At 42.1% G+C, this 11,808-nt stretch overlaps 2 protein-coding genes and 1 long non-coding RNA gene across 5 annotated transcripts; all 3 read right to left on the reverse strand.

Moving 5' to 3' along the window:
- Positions 1 to 973: 973 nt before the first annotated feature.
- On the reverse strand, positions 974 to 2,183 carry LOC4331326 (expansin-B1). Its single transcript, XM_015774427.3, has one exon. The coding sequence runs from the start codon at positions 2,124 to 2,126 to the stop codon at positions 1,323 to 1,325; it is 804 nt and encodes a 267-aa protein (XP_015629913.1). The 5' UTR covers positions 2,127 to 2,183; the 3' UTR covers positions 974 to 1,322.
- Positions 2,184 to 4,587: 2,404 nt separating this feature from the next.
- LOC136355802 (uncharacterized) lies at positions 4,588 to 5,521 on the reverse strand. Its single transcript, XR_010740244.1, has 2 exons — positions 5,249 to 5,521; positions 4,588 to 4,971 (listed from the first exon to the last, which is right to left on the reverse strand). It is a non-coding gene; the product is annotated as an uncharacterized lncRNA (long non-coding RNA).
- Positions 5,522 to 5,573: 52 nt separating this feature from the next.
- Positions 5,574 to 9,944, reverse strand: LOC4331327 (SKP1-like protein 21). 3 transcript variants are annotated; one of them, XM_066308887.1, is made up of 10 exons: positions 9,820 to 9,944; positions 8,598 to 8,762; positions 8,250 to 8,474; positions 7,686 to 7,877; positions 7,504 to 7,614; positions 7,269 to 7,344; positions 6,900 to 7,000; positions 6,665 to 6,822; positions 6,170 to 6,291; positions 5,574 to 5,981 (listed from the first exon to the last, which is right to left on the reverse strand). In XM_066308887.1, the coding sequence occupies exons 2-10, from the start codon at positions 8,631 to 8,633 to the stop codon at positions 5,965 to 5,967; spliced, it is 1,038 nt and encodes a 345-aa protein (XP_066164984.1). In that variant the 5' UTR covers positions 8,634 to 8,762; positions 9,820 to 9,944; the 3' UTR covers positions 5,574 to 5,964. The 3 variants fall into 3 exon arrangements, with proteins under 3 accessions (XP_066164984.1, XP_015628101.1, XP_066164985.1); XM_015772615.3 differs by having other exon boundaries at positions 8,598 to 8,880; XM_066308888.1 differs by lacking the exons at positions 5,574 to 5,981; positions 6,170 to 6,291 and having other exon boundaries at positions 6,661 to 6,822; positions 8,598 to 8,880.
- Between the last annotated feature and the right edge of the window lie 1,864 nt (positions 9,945 to 11,808).

Raw genomic sequence — 11,808 nt, forward strand, 5'->3', positions numbered from 1 at the left:
CCCCTTCCTAGAAAAATCCAGCTTTTGAGAATTAATCTGGATAAGCGTTTATGATGATTTTTTTTTATGTTCTAGATCTAGTTGATATGTAGAGAAATTGATAGATAGGGGCCAATATTTTTATGTAGGTAATTTTGTCTCGTGTTATTTATGCCATTCGTCTTGCTTTTAAATACAGCCTGACATAGCCGGCTAGCTGGGAGAGAATACACCATTAAAGCCCAAACCGAACAGGGTCCTCTTACAACTGGAGGTTGAAGCAAACCCGATGAACAAAAGAAGATTCAGTCTAACTTTAAAAAAACTCTGCCAGAGACAAGGAAGGGCACTAATAGGCAGCAAAAATCTTGCTGGAGATGACACCTCGTCGTTGTGGAGGAAGAAGACCTCCCACCATAGAGCAAATATGTTGCACTTTTTGACTCAAACACCAGAGAAAAACCAAATTGCATCCTTCCAAATGGCGCAAGGCAGAGCAAGCTCTGATTTTGAGCTCAAGCCAGCCATGGAAGGAGACAGCTAGGACAAAAAGGATGCGTGTTGGCATCTCCATCGAGCTATACAACAAAGGAGAAGAAAAAGACCTAGTATGAGATAAACTCGATTTAAAACGGGATGAACCTGACGGCTTCCCGGAACCCCCCCCCCCCCCCCCCCCACATCACTCACCCCCTCGCCGATGACCAGCAGCCACCGAAGACGGAGAAGAAAGGGGATCTAGTGGAGGAAAAGAGGGGCTGCTCTTTTTCACTCACTGACAGAGGGAGAGGATAAGGTCGAGCCTCCGCATTGGAGAGCAATATATACTCCCTAGGTCTAAGCAGTTGTGTCCAATAGGCTTGGCTATTAGCCCAAAATTAACGTTGCCAGTGCACTGGTCCATTGCATTCCCGGTCCGATATGATGGCCATACAAAACATTCACAAATCAGCGTAAATAAATAGCGCAGTGCAATTTGACGTGAAGAAAAGGATACACAACATGGTTACTGCTTCTCATGATAATCTCACGCAAAATCAGAGAATGAATTTAGCAGAAAATATTGTGGGCAAAAACAAATGACCCCATTGTCACAGGGCCAGTTCGATGGGAGAGCAGACGCCATTATAGTGCTGGCGTGTATATGCTCCACAATCCTAGCTCAGAAATTTATAGATTATTTCGTTTAAAAAATATTTCTCTGGATATATATGTGCATGCATGCAAGCATGCAGCAACACATATATAGTATATAATATATATATATATATATATATATATATATATATATAGGCAGCCGCGCCGGATCGTACGTACGCTGGTTTCTTCCTTGCTTAAAATGCTCACTTGGCCTGGACGTTGGACTTGTACACGCTGTCGGCCTTCCAGCCATCAGGGATGGCGTCCTCGGCGATGATCTTCTCGCCACCCTCGGTGGTGACGCGGACGGAGAAGGGGCCCTTGAGCGGCTTGGGGGTGTCTATCCTCCAAATGGCACCCCATGACTCCTTGAGCGCCTTCCACTCCTCGGAGCCCTTCTCCTTGATTTCCACCTCCACGACGTCACCATCACCAGCGACGTACTTGACTAGCAGCGCAAGGTAGTTGGGGTTGGAGGCCTTCTCGATGTGGAAGGTGATCTTGGTGTCGGCAGGATACTTGCACTTGACGCGGCGGAACTGCGTGTCGATGATGCCGGCCTTACGGAGCTCTTCGTCCTTGCCATCCTTAGCCATGGCGCCGAAGGCAAGGCCGGAGAGGTCAAAGTGGTAGGCAGCGATGGGCTCGTCGTTCATGTCGGTGACGTGGATAAGGGCGGGCTTGTCGGAGCAGGCCTCCGGCTTGGAGCACTTGATCTCGAAGCATGAGCCGCAGCCCTTGCCGTCCTTGAAGATGGGGTCGTTGCCGCAGGAGTTCATGCCGAGGAAGGGAGCCTTGTCGACATCCTTGTACCCGCAGGCGCCGCCGTTGTCCTTGGGGCCAGCACCCTTGGGCGCACCATACCAGGTGGCCTTGGCTTCCAGCCACTTGTCGCCGTAGCTTGTCGTGATGTTGGGGCCCGGTGGCACCTTGGGTGGCCCGCAGGAGACGGCGGACACCATAGCCGCCACCACAACACAGGCGAGTAGAAGGGAGGAGGATGCCATTGCTGCAATATAATGTTATTGCTGGTGGATGATACAGCTGAACGCCAATGCGGGTGGTATTTATGGGCGGAGGCAAGAGAGCTATGGACGGAGCACCGCCGGGATCGCGGGACAAAGGAAGGCGTCGGGGGATCGATGGACGCATGGCGGCCGCTACCTACTTTGTCGGGCTGACCGCTACTAGTTTCGGATGGTGGGCCTGGGCTTCATCCCAAACTTCTTCTTTTCTAGTAGTAACTTTCTCAATTAACCACACTGAACCTGGAATTATTATTAATTAATGGTTTAATCACGACAAACATTAACTCTCACTCTTTCTGCAGCAGATGATCCAGATATATATAGTGTAGGTACATGCATGTCTTCTCAGTAAAAAATCGTATATTGTTCATCCCTATTTACTGTACATTTAATCGCAATATATACTAGCATCACATTTGTATTATTATAGAGTATATATATCTCAAGCACATGTAAACAACGCCAGCCCAAAATTAAAGGAAGGAAACGTATCCTTTGCCGTAGCATTTATCGGTAGTAGATTATACGTACACGTACTAACTCCGTCCCCAATATAAGTACATTTGCGAGTTTCCGTGTACAACGTTTGACCATCCATTTTATTTGAAAAAAAATTATGATTAGTATTTTTGTTGTTTTTAGATGATAAAACATGAATAAAACTTTTAGTGTGATTTTTTTTATTTTTTTATAATTTTTTTAAATAAGACGGACGGTCAAATGTTGAACACAGAAAATCACAATTGCATTTATATTGGGACGGAGGTAGTACTATTTGCATCCAATAGACTTGCATTAATTGTGATGTATCCTTACTAACAGTACCTCTATGACATCGCCATAAAATAATGCGATAATTCAATAAATACCATTGACAAGCGTTTAAATCCAAGAAATGATATCAACAAGCGTTAATTCCAAGAATTACCATCATACAAACGATTTTGTCTCAAAAATGCCATCGCGGTTAGGATTCCTTCTACCCCCACGCTGTTAAGTACACTGTTCATCATATATAGTATTTAATGGCGCGGGATAGAAAGAACTCTAACGGCGATAGCATTTTTAGGACAAAACCGTTTCTACGATGGCAATTTTTGAATTTAGACGCTTGTCAATGGATTTCTTGTATTATCTCTAAAATAATTATACAAATTTGACTAGAGTAGTGTCCGGTTATTCAAACCAAATCCAAACATATTATATTGTAACTTTTTTAACCGCATTAGTCCATTAAACATTTGTCATCAATTAGCTAAAACCCATTAAGCGTCCTAGATACACTTCCATGATGGATCTTGGACCTAGTCAACTAGTACAATATTTATATTGGAACAAGGAGGTTTGCAAACAAGGCTTTACTCTGTGTTCTTATTTTTTAAAAAATTTTCTATATAAAAGTTGCTTTAAAAATCATATTAATCTATTTTTTAAATTTTTTAGCTAATACTTAATTAATGTAATGCTAATCCTTGCTTTGTTTTTCTTGTTAGGAGGCAAGCAGGTTCCCAACGTAGATAAGATAGAAAATAAGATATGGCTTTCACACTAGGGCCCTGTCTGATTCTTCTACAAGCAGTGGATAAAATTTTAGATACTTGTGACACGCAGGTGAATTTTAGATACAAGTTAGATATCTAGGTGGTGTTTAAATTTACTGAAGATGAAGATGAAGATAAAGATCTAAGTATTTCACGCAAAACGAGGTGGTAATAATGTGTGATTAATTAAGTTTTAATTATTACAAACTTGAAAAATGGATTAATCTCATATTTTAGAACAACTTTCATAGAGAAAGTTTTCGAACGAAACACACCGTTTAATAGTTTGAAAAGCGTGCCACTTTTATCTAGAAGTTTATCCGGTTTTCGTTGGAGAAAAGAATAGTGCCTATATATCCAAACGTAGACACCTGCCACACAAGCATGAGGTGATTACTTCTATTATACGCTATGTTCCCATTTATCACATAATTTGCTAATATCATAAAAGTTCTACGAATTTAATACTATTTTTTTTCTTTTACTGCATCGTACTGTGAAATTAACATTTTGTTCCCATATATTTTCCCTTTGTTGTATTCTTGTATCCTCACTCTTCTCCATCTTAAATAACAGTAATGCTAACTCCAGTTAATGCTTGTTCCCATGCTTCGACAACAAGCTCGTGTGCTCGAGCTCTCTAGTCATCTACCGTAACATGTATTTTGTTTAACATATGAGTCTATCTATTTTGTTTTTGTTAATAATAACTATTTTAACCCATGCTTGATGTATCCATGTTGCTTAACTAGTTTGTTAGAAGTTGATACAAATTTGATTTCTAAAATTATCCGAGAATACTCGATAGTAATTATACATATAGATAATATTCAGTTATATAAATAATCCAACAAATATCTATGATTTTATGGAAAAACTAAAAGGCAACGTTTGGAATGAATATAATGTTCATAATGCACTGTAAACTTATCAACGTGTTCAAATACATATATCTTAGAGCAAATTTCATAAAACTATCAAATTATCATAAAACTATGAATTTAATACTATTTTTGGAGTAGATATGCTATTCTCCCTTCAGCGGCCGTAGACGTCGGACCCTACCAGGGGCGGAGCCACGTGTGGGGTAGCTTGGGCTTGGGCCCCACACGTGGCAAAAATTTTCAAGGGAGAAACACTGGAATATTGAAATTTACGTAGAATTTGCAAAAAAAAAATTGATAGCTATATGGTTCAGCCCTAGTCTTGCTAAAATGCTGCCTCCGCCTACTATTGCGTCGATGAGCCGGACGAGGAAGATGGACGCCCACATCTTGTTCGAACTACACAAGAAAGAAAGAGGGAAAAAAAAGGAACAATAACGAGATGAACCTGAATATGGGACCCTTTGCCGGCTGCCAGAGACGAAAGGAAAGGGAAAGGAGGTCACAACTCACACGAGAGATTGATTTGGCCTTTGGGTTTGGGGTCGCCTCTCAGGATGGTTGGAGAGGCCCCCGAAAGATTGCGACTCAAAGTCCATTCCCTCGAGTGAGATGAATTTTCGCGCAAAGTAAGCTGGATGGAAGTTATTGGTGGTTGCATCAACTGAAATCTCACCTCATTGCTAGACATGAATGCTCCCTTTGCTCTGGTCTGGTCCATCAACAAGTACGTTAACGTACGTACCTTTGGCATGCCTGCCTTCACCCATTGAATGCTTCATCTTTGTAAATACCCTACTCCATCTCCATCTCCATGTTGAGCTTGAGAAGATGCTACTTCTTGGCCCAGCGGCCAGAATCTTTTCGGCCCTGTCCTTGACGTTGATGGCAGGTACTAGCTAGGTTAGGTAATCCTCCTATCCCTCGCACGTGACGTGATGGCCTCCATCTTCACAAGAGGAGCGAATCGCATATAAGCTCAGTTTACATCAGACATACAATTGATCAACGGAATTTCTTTCACAACAGCTCATATCATCATCTGTTACAGTCAGTTGCAACTATCATCAACACACTCGCTCTATTCAGGAAAATTGGCAACACAGCAAAGAAAAAACCCGAGTCAACAGACCTCCAACGCTCCAATGAAATAACAAACTTACTTCACTGTTCCTTGATCTATACCTCATCATCCCCCCCCCCCCCCCCCTTCACCGAAAATGGCCAAGGCAAACAAATCTACATCGTCTGCAAGCTGGGCGCCGAGGCTTTTTCGGCGAGCACTTACTCAAGTAAACAGGTGGCCCTGTTCGGTGGTCTCTAGCTCTCTTCCAAGCTGCATGTGCACAAATTTCCTGTGCTTCTGCTTGTTGATCCTGGCGCTTAACCTTCTCACCTGTGATTGAACCCTGCATAAATGCAAGTACGATTAAACAAGATAAGTATGGCTAAACAAGAGTGCTTACGCCCAAAAAAAAAAAAAACTGCGCAGAACCGCTATCGTGCATCTTTGATGCTTGCCTAAAGACATAAGATCATATTCTTTGACACTTGGACTGGGGAATACAAAATTTCTTCAAAATATAGAAGTAATTACCAGAAAATCTTTGCAGAGAACCATTGCCACCAATCATATGTGACTCAATCCTTCTTTCTTGGCCTAAATGCATTCTTTCAGGCCAAACAGAATTCAACCTCCTTGCGAAGTCCTCCACTTCTCTGCATGTTAAAAGTAAAACTTGTCAGGTATGTCAGTAGTAAATGATGTTGAATACTCTCTGCAACTTTCTCAACAGGCTTAGGAGAGCAATGAACTTGACCAGATGCAACTGCGATTATTAAGCAAAACTTCTATGAACTTGACCAGAAGCAACTGAATTATATCATGCTGTTTTTCAGCTGTGAATTTTGAACTAACCAACTTATATATCAGCACAAATACTAAGAAGAATTGTTTTTAGGGGCAAAACATGTAATTTGCTAAAGCATAATAGCATATGCAAAATAGGGCGCTATAGAGTTTTGATGCATTGGAAAGAAAAGAACGGCGCAGAAAAAACAGAACTGAATGCTTGAGATGTCATATCCTCACCTGTCAAGCTCTTCCTGCATTGCAGGATCAAGTCCATCATCAAGGTCAGCATCTTCAAAGGGGTACTCAACATCATCTTGCACATCTGAGCTTTGGCAAGGTGTTCTAGAAATATTACCAGTACCCGCATTGAATGGAACTCCACGAGTAGCTTCCTCCTATAAGTCAACAGATAAGTAAGAACTTGACTGTTCTCCACACAACTACTCAACAAAAAACAGTGAGGACACCTAACCTTGTTTACAGGTTCAGGATTAGCTTTTGGGGGGTTCTTAGAATGGTCCTTTCTTCTCTTGTTCTTTTTCTTATTCTTAGAAGCTTTCCCACCTCCAGAACCTATAAAATGGATAAACCTTTATATGAAATTGCTAAGTTTTTTCTATATAGAAATACTCTTTGAGCAAGCTCTTTGGTTGCATGTTTGCATCTTTGCCTAAATATTGTAACCAGATTAGTTAAAATCGACTATAGAATTTGACCCTGGATGACAACTTAGTAGTTTACTGATTGCTCAGCGTTATTCAGCAGAACAGGATAATCATGGTTGAATGAGACAAGGGAAACAACGAAGTTATATAGTCAATATAACTCACTGTAATTATACCTCCATCCCCATTTATAAAACATAGTATCTCATCCAGTGACCGCTCATCTTTTTGCTCTTCTTGTACTTGAACATCCTGAAACAAAATTAGCATAAGATTCTTAATACATGACATTCAAACATGAACTACACTGCTGAATGGACAGGATAAATATCATTTCACATGGCCTACAGGCCTAATATCAGAAAGCATACTCTGATGATAATACAACAGTTTGGATTTTATCATATTTACCTTCAGTTTCTGGCGCTCCTGTAGTTCTTTCCGCTTCTTTGCATATAATCGATTCAACAAACGGATCCTGGGATCATCATTTATATTTTTCAGGGGTTCCAATTTCTCTTCCTGAATGAATGCAAGTTCCACAGTAAGCATCAATACATGCTGATAACTATAAGCAGACATGCGATTTGTACCTCTGTTAAGTCATCTGGCAAATGGAAAATATCACGAATTTCCTCAGGTGTCTTTCCTTCAATTATTCGAGCAAGTGCTCGACTGGTAAGATCAACCAATGGCTTTAATTGGAGACTATCAGCCGCCGATGTCAGCTCACATAGTCTTTCTGTATCTATTCTGACAAACTTTTCATCAAATGATTTTCGCTCCTGCACAATAAATGTGACCATGATATGATAACTGGAGAAATGTAAATTCATCAAATGATTATTTCCTCTTATAACATAAAGTAAATGCCTAAGTGGCTAAAAGAATTAGCATCCTCTCCAGAAAGTTTCCCGAAGTTCATAAGCTGAATCATGCCATGATCCTTATCGATAAAAATAGGAGTATTAAAAGAAGCAGAATTACCCTTGAGACTATTACTTGTAACAAAACAACTACGGGAATAACATGGCTGTTACAGGAAGCAAAATTACATAATGGTCTATACTTGCAACAGGTGGACGCCTGAAACAAGCAGAAGAGAGAAAGCAGTAAAAAGGGAGTTGCCAGAAGACAAAACTTAAATCACGACATACCTTGTTTGAGCGCCCTGGGACTTGATGAAACCGACAATAGTCAAGAATCAAACTCAAACTTGTAGGGTTAACTCTTTCTGGGAGAGCAATTGCATGATTTTTTGATGATCCTGTTCCATTTTTTACTATCTCTCGACATATCATAGGGCAAAACATGGCAACCTCCTCCTCCACTTGTTGTATGGAACCATCAAAGCACTGAAGCCAAATATAACTCTTCAACGCCTGTGAGTTCACAATGAAATTAAATTGGAACCAAATGAATAGCTGATAAGGCTGGAGAACAATTGTTTCCCCTCCAATAAACAGAAAAAATAGTTATGATCTAGAAATGCATAGGGGTCATACCTCTGGCTTTATTACTGCCAACTCACTTTCTGACATTATTGCCAATTCCAGAGAAACAACAAAGCCGCCAATACAATACACCAGAAAATTTACAAGAAACTCCTTTCGGGGTATAACACCTGCCAGTACTCCAATGGCCGGAAATTATGTCGACAAACTTTTATCCTGTACAACAAATCACAGTACCCTGTTTTTGGTCTTCAATTGGATAGTGACCTTATTTCTCTTTTGATTCAACAATGGTCTTTATTTATGACTAATGGAATGAATGATCTTGTTTAGCCTACAGTACAGAGAGAAACCCGAGATGCATAAGTTATGGCATTTTGGAGTACACAGGGGGTAAATAGTCACATAGAAATGCAATATGACACATGAAGCAAAACTTTTTTTTAAAAAAAAAAAGAAGAAAGATAGAGCATCCAGCTTCAAATAGAGAAATAAAATATGCAGCCTTTCTACAGTTGTACTCTCAAGGTAGTAGCAACTAAATGGCATCACCAAATGACATAAAGCTCACTATTGCCCTTTCAAAAGTACCGATAGGTTCCTAGGTTAATTCTGGTTACACTACATAGACACCTCGACCCAATAGGTACAAACAGATTCACGCTGGGTACCATTTGGCGGTATGACTAACTGATCCATATTTGAGGTCCACAGGTTGAGTTCATTGAAAGAATTAATCCTCATAAATGCAGAGGAGAAGGCACTAGTCTATGCACTTAATCCTGGTACCGAACATGCATGGGCATCCAGCAACCAAATATGAAATCAGATATGCATGTGTAATCAAAGCAATGAAATGGAAACTAGGTAATCAAAGATACAGCAATTTGCATCCGGCGACACGTTCCCCCTGTCTAATCGGCAAAAAATGGCCTCCATTTGGTCCTCGTAAAACACATAGCTATACAACCTAACAAGGCCGCGGCTACGGCAAGAAACTTATCCATTCCCCGGCAAGAGACAAGGTAAGAAAGACGTGAATCGCAACCACCGGAGCAGCGAAATGGGGTTAAACCCTAAACGAGGATTGGCGCCGCGGAGGGAGGCAAACGGAAGGCGTGTCGCAAAAGCAAGCAATCCACGAAGCCCACTCGACGGCGACGGTGTCGGCTGTCGCCCCGGCCAAAACCCTAACCCGGGAACCGACCCTACGCACGAACGCAAACGAAGGAAAGGATTGGGCGCGGGCGCGGGCGCGGGGGCGGGGGCGTACCTCGTGGCGGAGAGAAGGAGAGGCTGGAGAGGGAGAAGGCGGCGGTGACGGCGGCGGCGGCGGCGCCGGCGGCGAGGAGAGGAGAGGAGAGGGGGAGGTTGTGGTTTTTTGGTTGGTGGGGGTGCGCCTGCGGTTTGGGGGAAGCGAAGCGAAATGGGGGAACCCGGCCGGTGGAGTCCTTATCTATCCCGCAACCCATCTTGGGCTTGGGCCTGGAATTCCAGCCCACTGGGCCGTGGGCCTCCCTTCCTTCCTTTTTCTTTTTTTTATATATGTAATATTTATTATCTCACAAAAATATTTTTCATAGTATTAATGACCAAATTACCACAAAATTACATATTTAACTCGGCGTATCACAAATGACACATTTCACACCAAATTTATCACGGAAATTACACGTTTAAGATGAAGTATCACAAAACTATATGTTTATTAACTAAAGTATCACAAAACTATAAGTTTAGAACCAATTTAGTCACAAAAGCAATAATGCTTATAGCTCCAACATAACAATGGTGCTAGGGATCTAAACTCTAAAAGTTGTAGTTTTGTGATAACTTAAATATTAAACATGTATTTTTGTGATACTTGACCTTTACTAGTTTCATGATAAATTTTGTGCTAAATCTGTAGTTTTGTGATACAACGCATTAAATCTATGGTTTTATGATAATTTGGTCAAAATACCTATAGTTTTGTGAAATGTACTCACAGGGAAATAATAAGAGGGAGAAGTGCCAAACTGAGGATCTCCAAACGCTGCTGCACAGGCTGCAATTGCTGTATGTATATCCTATTCTTCATCATTTTAATCTCAAGAATAGCAATATTTATATACCGAATTGTCCCATGATCTCAACAACCTACCACAAGGACAAGGATCACAACTCACAAAAGTGGTAGCCATGATTTCAGTTTGATCTCATCAACAGGAGACACTGAGACAGTAGCAGCTGTTGGGGGAAAAAACGAAAAGGAAATAGTGAGTGACAGCGTGATACAAATATGGACTCGCTGGTCGTACCGAGGGTCGTAAGTCACTAGAGTATGAAGTAGCAGCTCAGAGGGGGCAAAAGGTACAAGATCTTCATCTTCACATTCTGAGCAAAAGGTACACGGTATCCTTTCTGCGACAAAAAACCTAGGAAGAAACTCAATCAACATCTTGGAGCTGACCCTGAACGACGCAGGGCGCTCCTCTCTTACCACCGGCCTTATCTTGCATGCATGGGGCATCCAAATCATAGTAGGAGTACCTTTTTTTTAAATTCATGTCCTGAACTGAACATGAAGGCAGAACGTCAATGAGAGATGTTGAGCAGATACTAACTGCTAAGGGCCGGGGAATGCAGTTCGTTTTCGCCTGAACATTACTACCAGCAGCCCATTTCAGTTGCATTGAACTCTTCAAATTAAATAGCCTCATCAGGGGATTTACCATAGAACAAAGGCATGCTCAGATCAGCGATCGTCGGAGCTTAGACGTGTATCTGGTGACAGTGGAGAGGTGGCGGCGAACGTCGAGAGGGGAGGCACCCCACCGAGAAGAGCGTAGCGACGGCGAGGACAGCCATGGCGAATCGACAAGCTTTACGTCTTGTGTGGAAGAAAGCGGAAAACTATCCAGTCGTTTTCTTTTCCTTTTCTTTATTTTATTTTTTATTAAATACTGTAAAAAATAATAACAATATAATAATAATATAATAGTACTGCCAAGAAGCGGAGCGAGGGCACGGGAACGGGAGACGGGTGGGAGGGATTCGTATGGCGTCGCCGGAGGAGAGCGCAATGGCGGAGCTGTTGAGGGTCGCCGATTTCTCACCGGCGATTGCCTGGTCCGGTCGATGATGCGCGCTGTGTTTGGCAGGAGACGGTGGAGGAGGAGGAGGTGCTGCGGCGGCTCGGCACGGGGGAGAAAGGAGGCGGCGCGACGCCTCCGCCTGCACGGGCCCAACCCCAACGTCGTCATCCTCTCCCACCACCAAG

This window comes from Oryza sativa, chromosome 3 (genome assembly GCF_034140825.1).
Source record: "Oryza sativa Japonica Group chromosome 3, ASM3414082v1".
Classification (NCBI taxonomy): domain Eukaryota; kingdom Viridiplantae; phylum Streptophyta; class Magnoliopsida; order Poales; family Poaceae; genus Oryza; species Oryza sativa.

What these genes read in the sequence shown, in the direction of transcription:
- LOC4331326 (XM_015774427.3), bottom strand. Translation starts at nt 2,126, where the DNA reads ATGGCATCCTCCTCCCTTCTACTCGCCTGTGTTGTGGTGGCGGCTATG.
- LOC4331327 (XM_066308887.1), bottom strand. Translation starts at nt 8,633, where the DNA reads ATGTCAGAAAGTGAGTTGGCAGTAATAAAGCCAGAG. An exon ending in ATCCTGAACCTGTAAACAAG is followed by an intron (nt 6,823 to 6,899) that starts GTTAGGTGTCCT and finishes GTTGACTTATAG; the next exon opens with GAGGAAGCTACTCGTGGAGT. An exon ending in ATGCAGGAAGAGCTTGACAG is followed by an intron (nt 6,292 to 6,664) that starts GTGAGGATATGA and finishes TTTAACATGCAG; the next exon opens with AGAAGTGGAGGACTTCGCAA.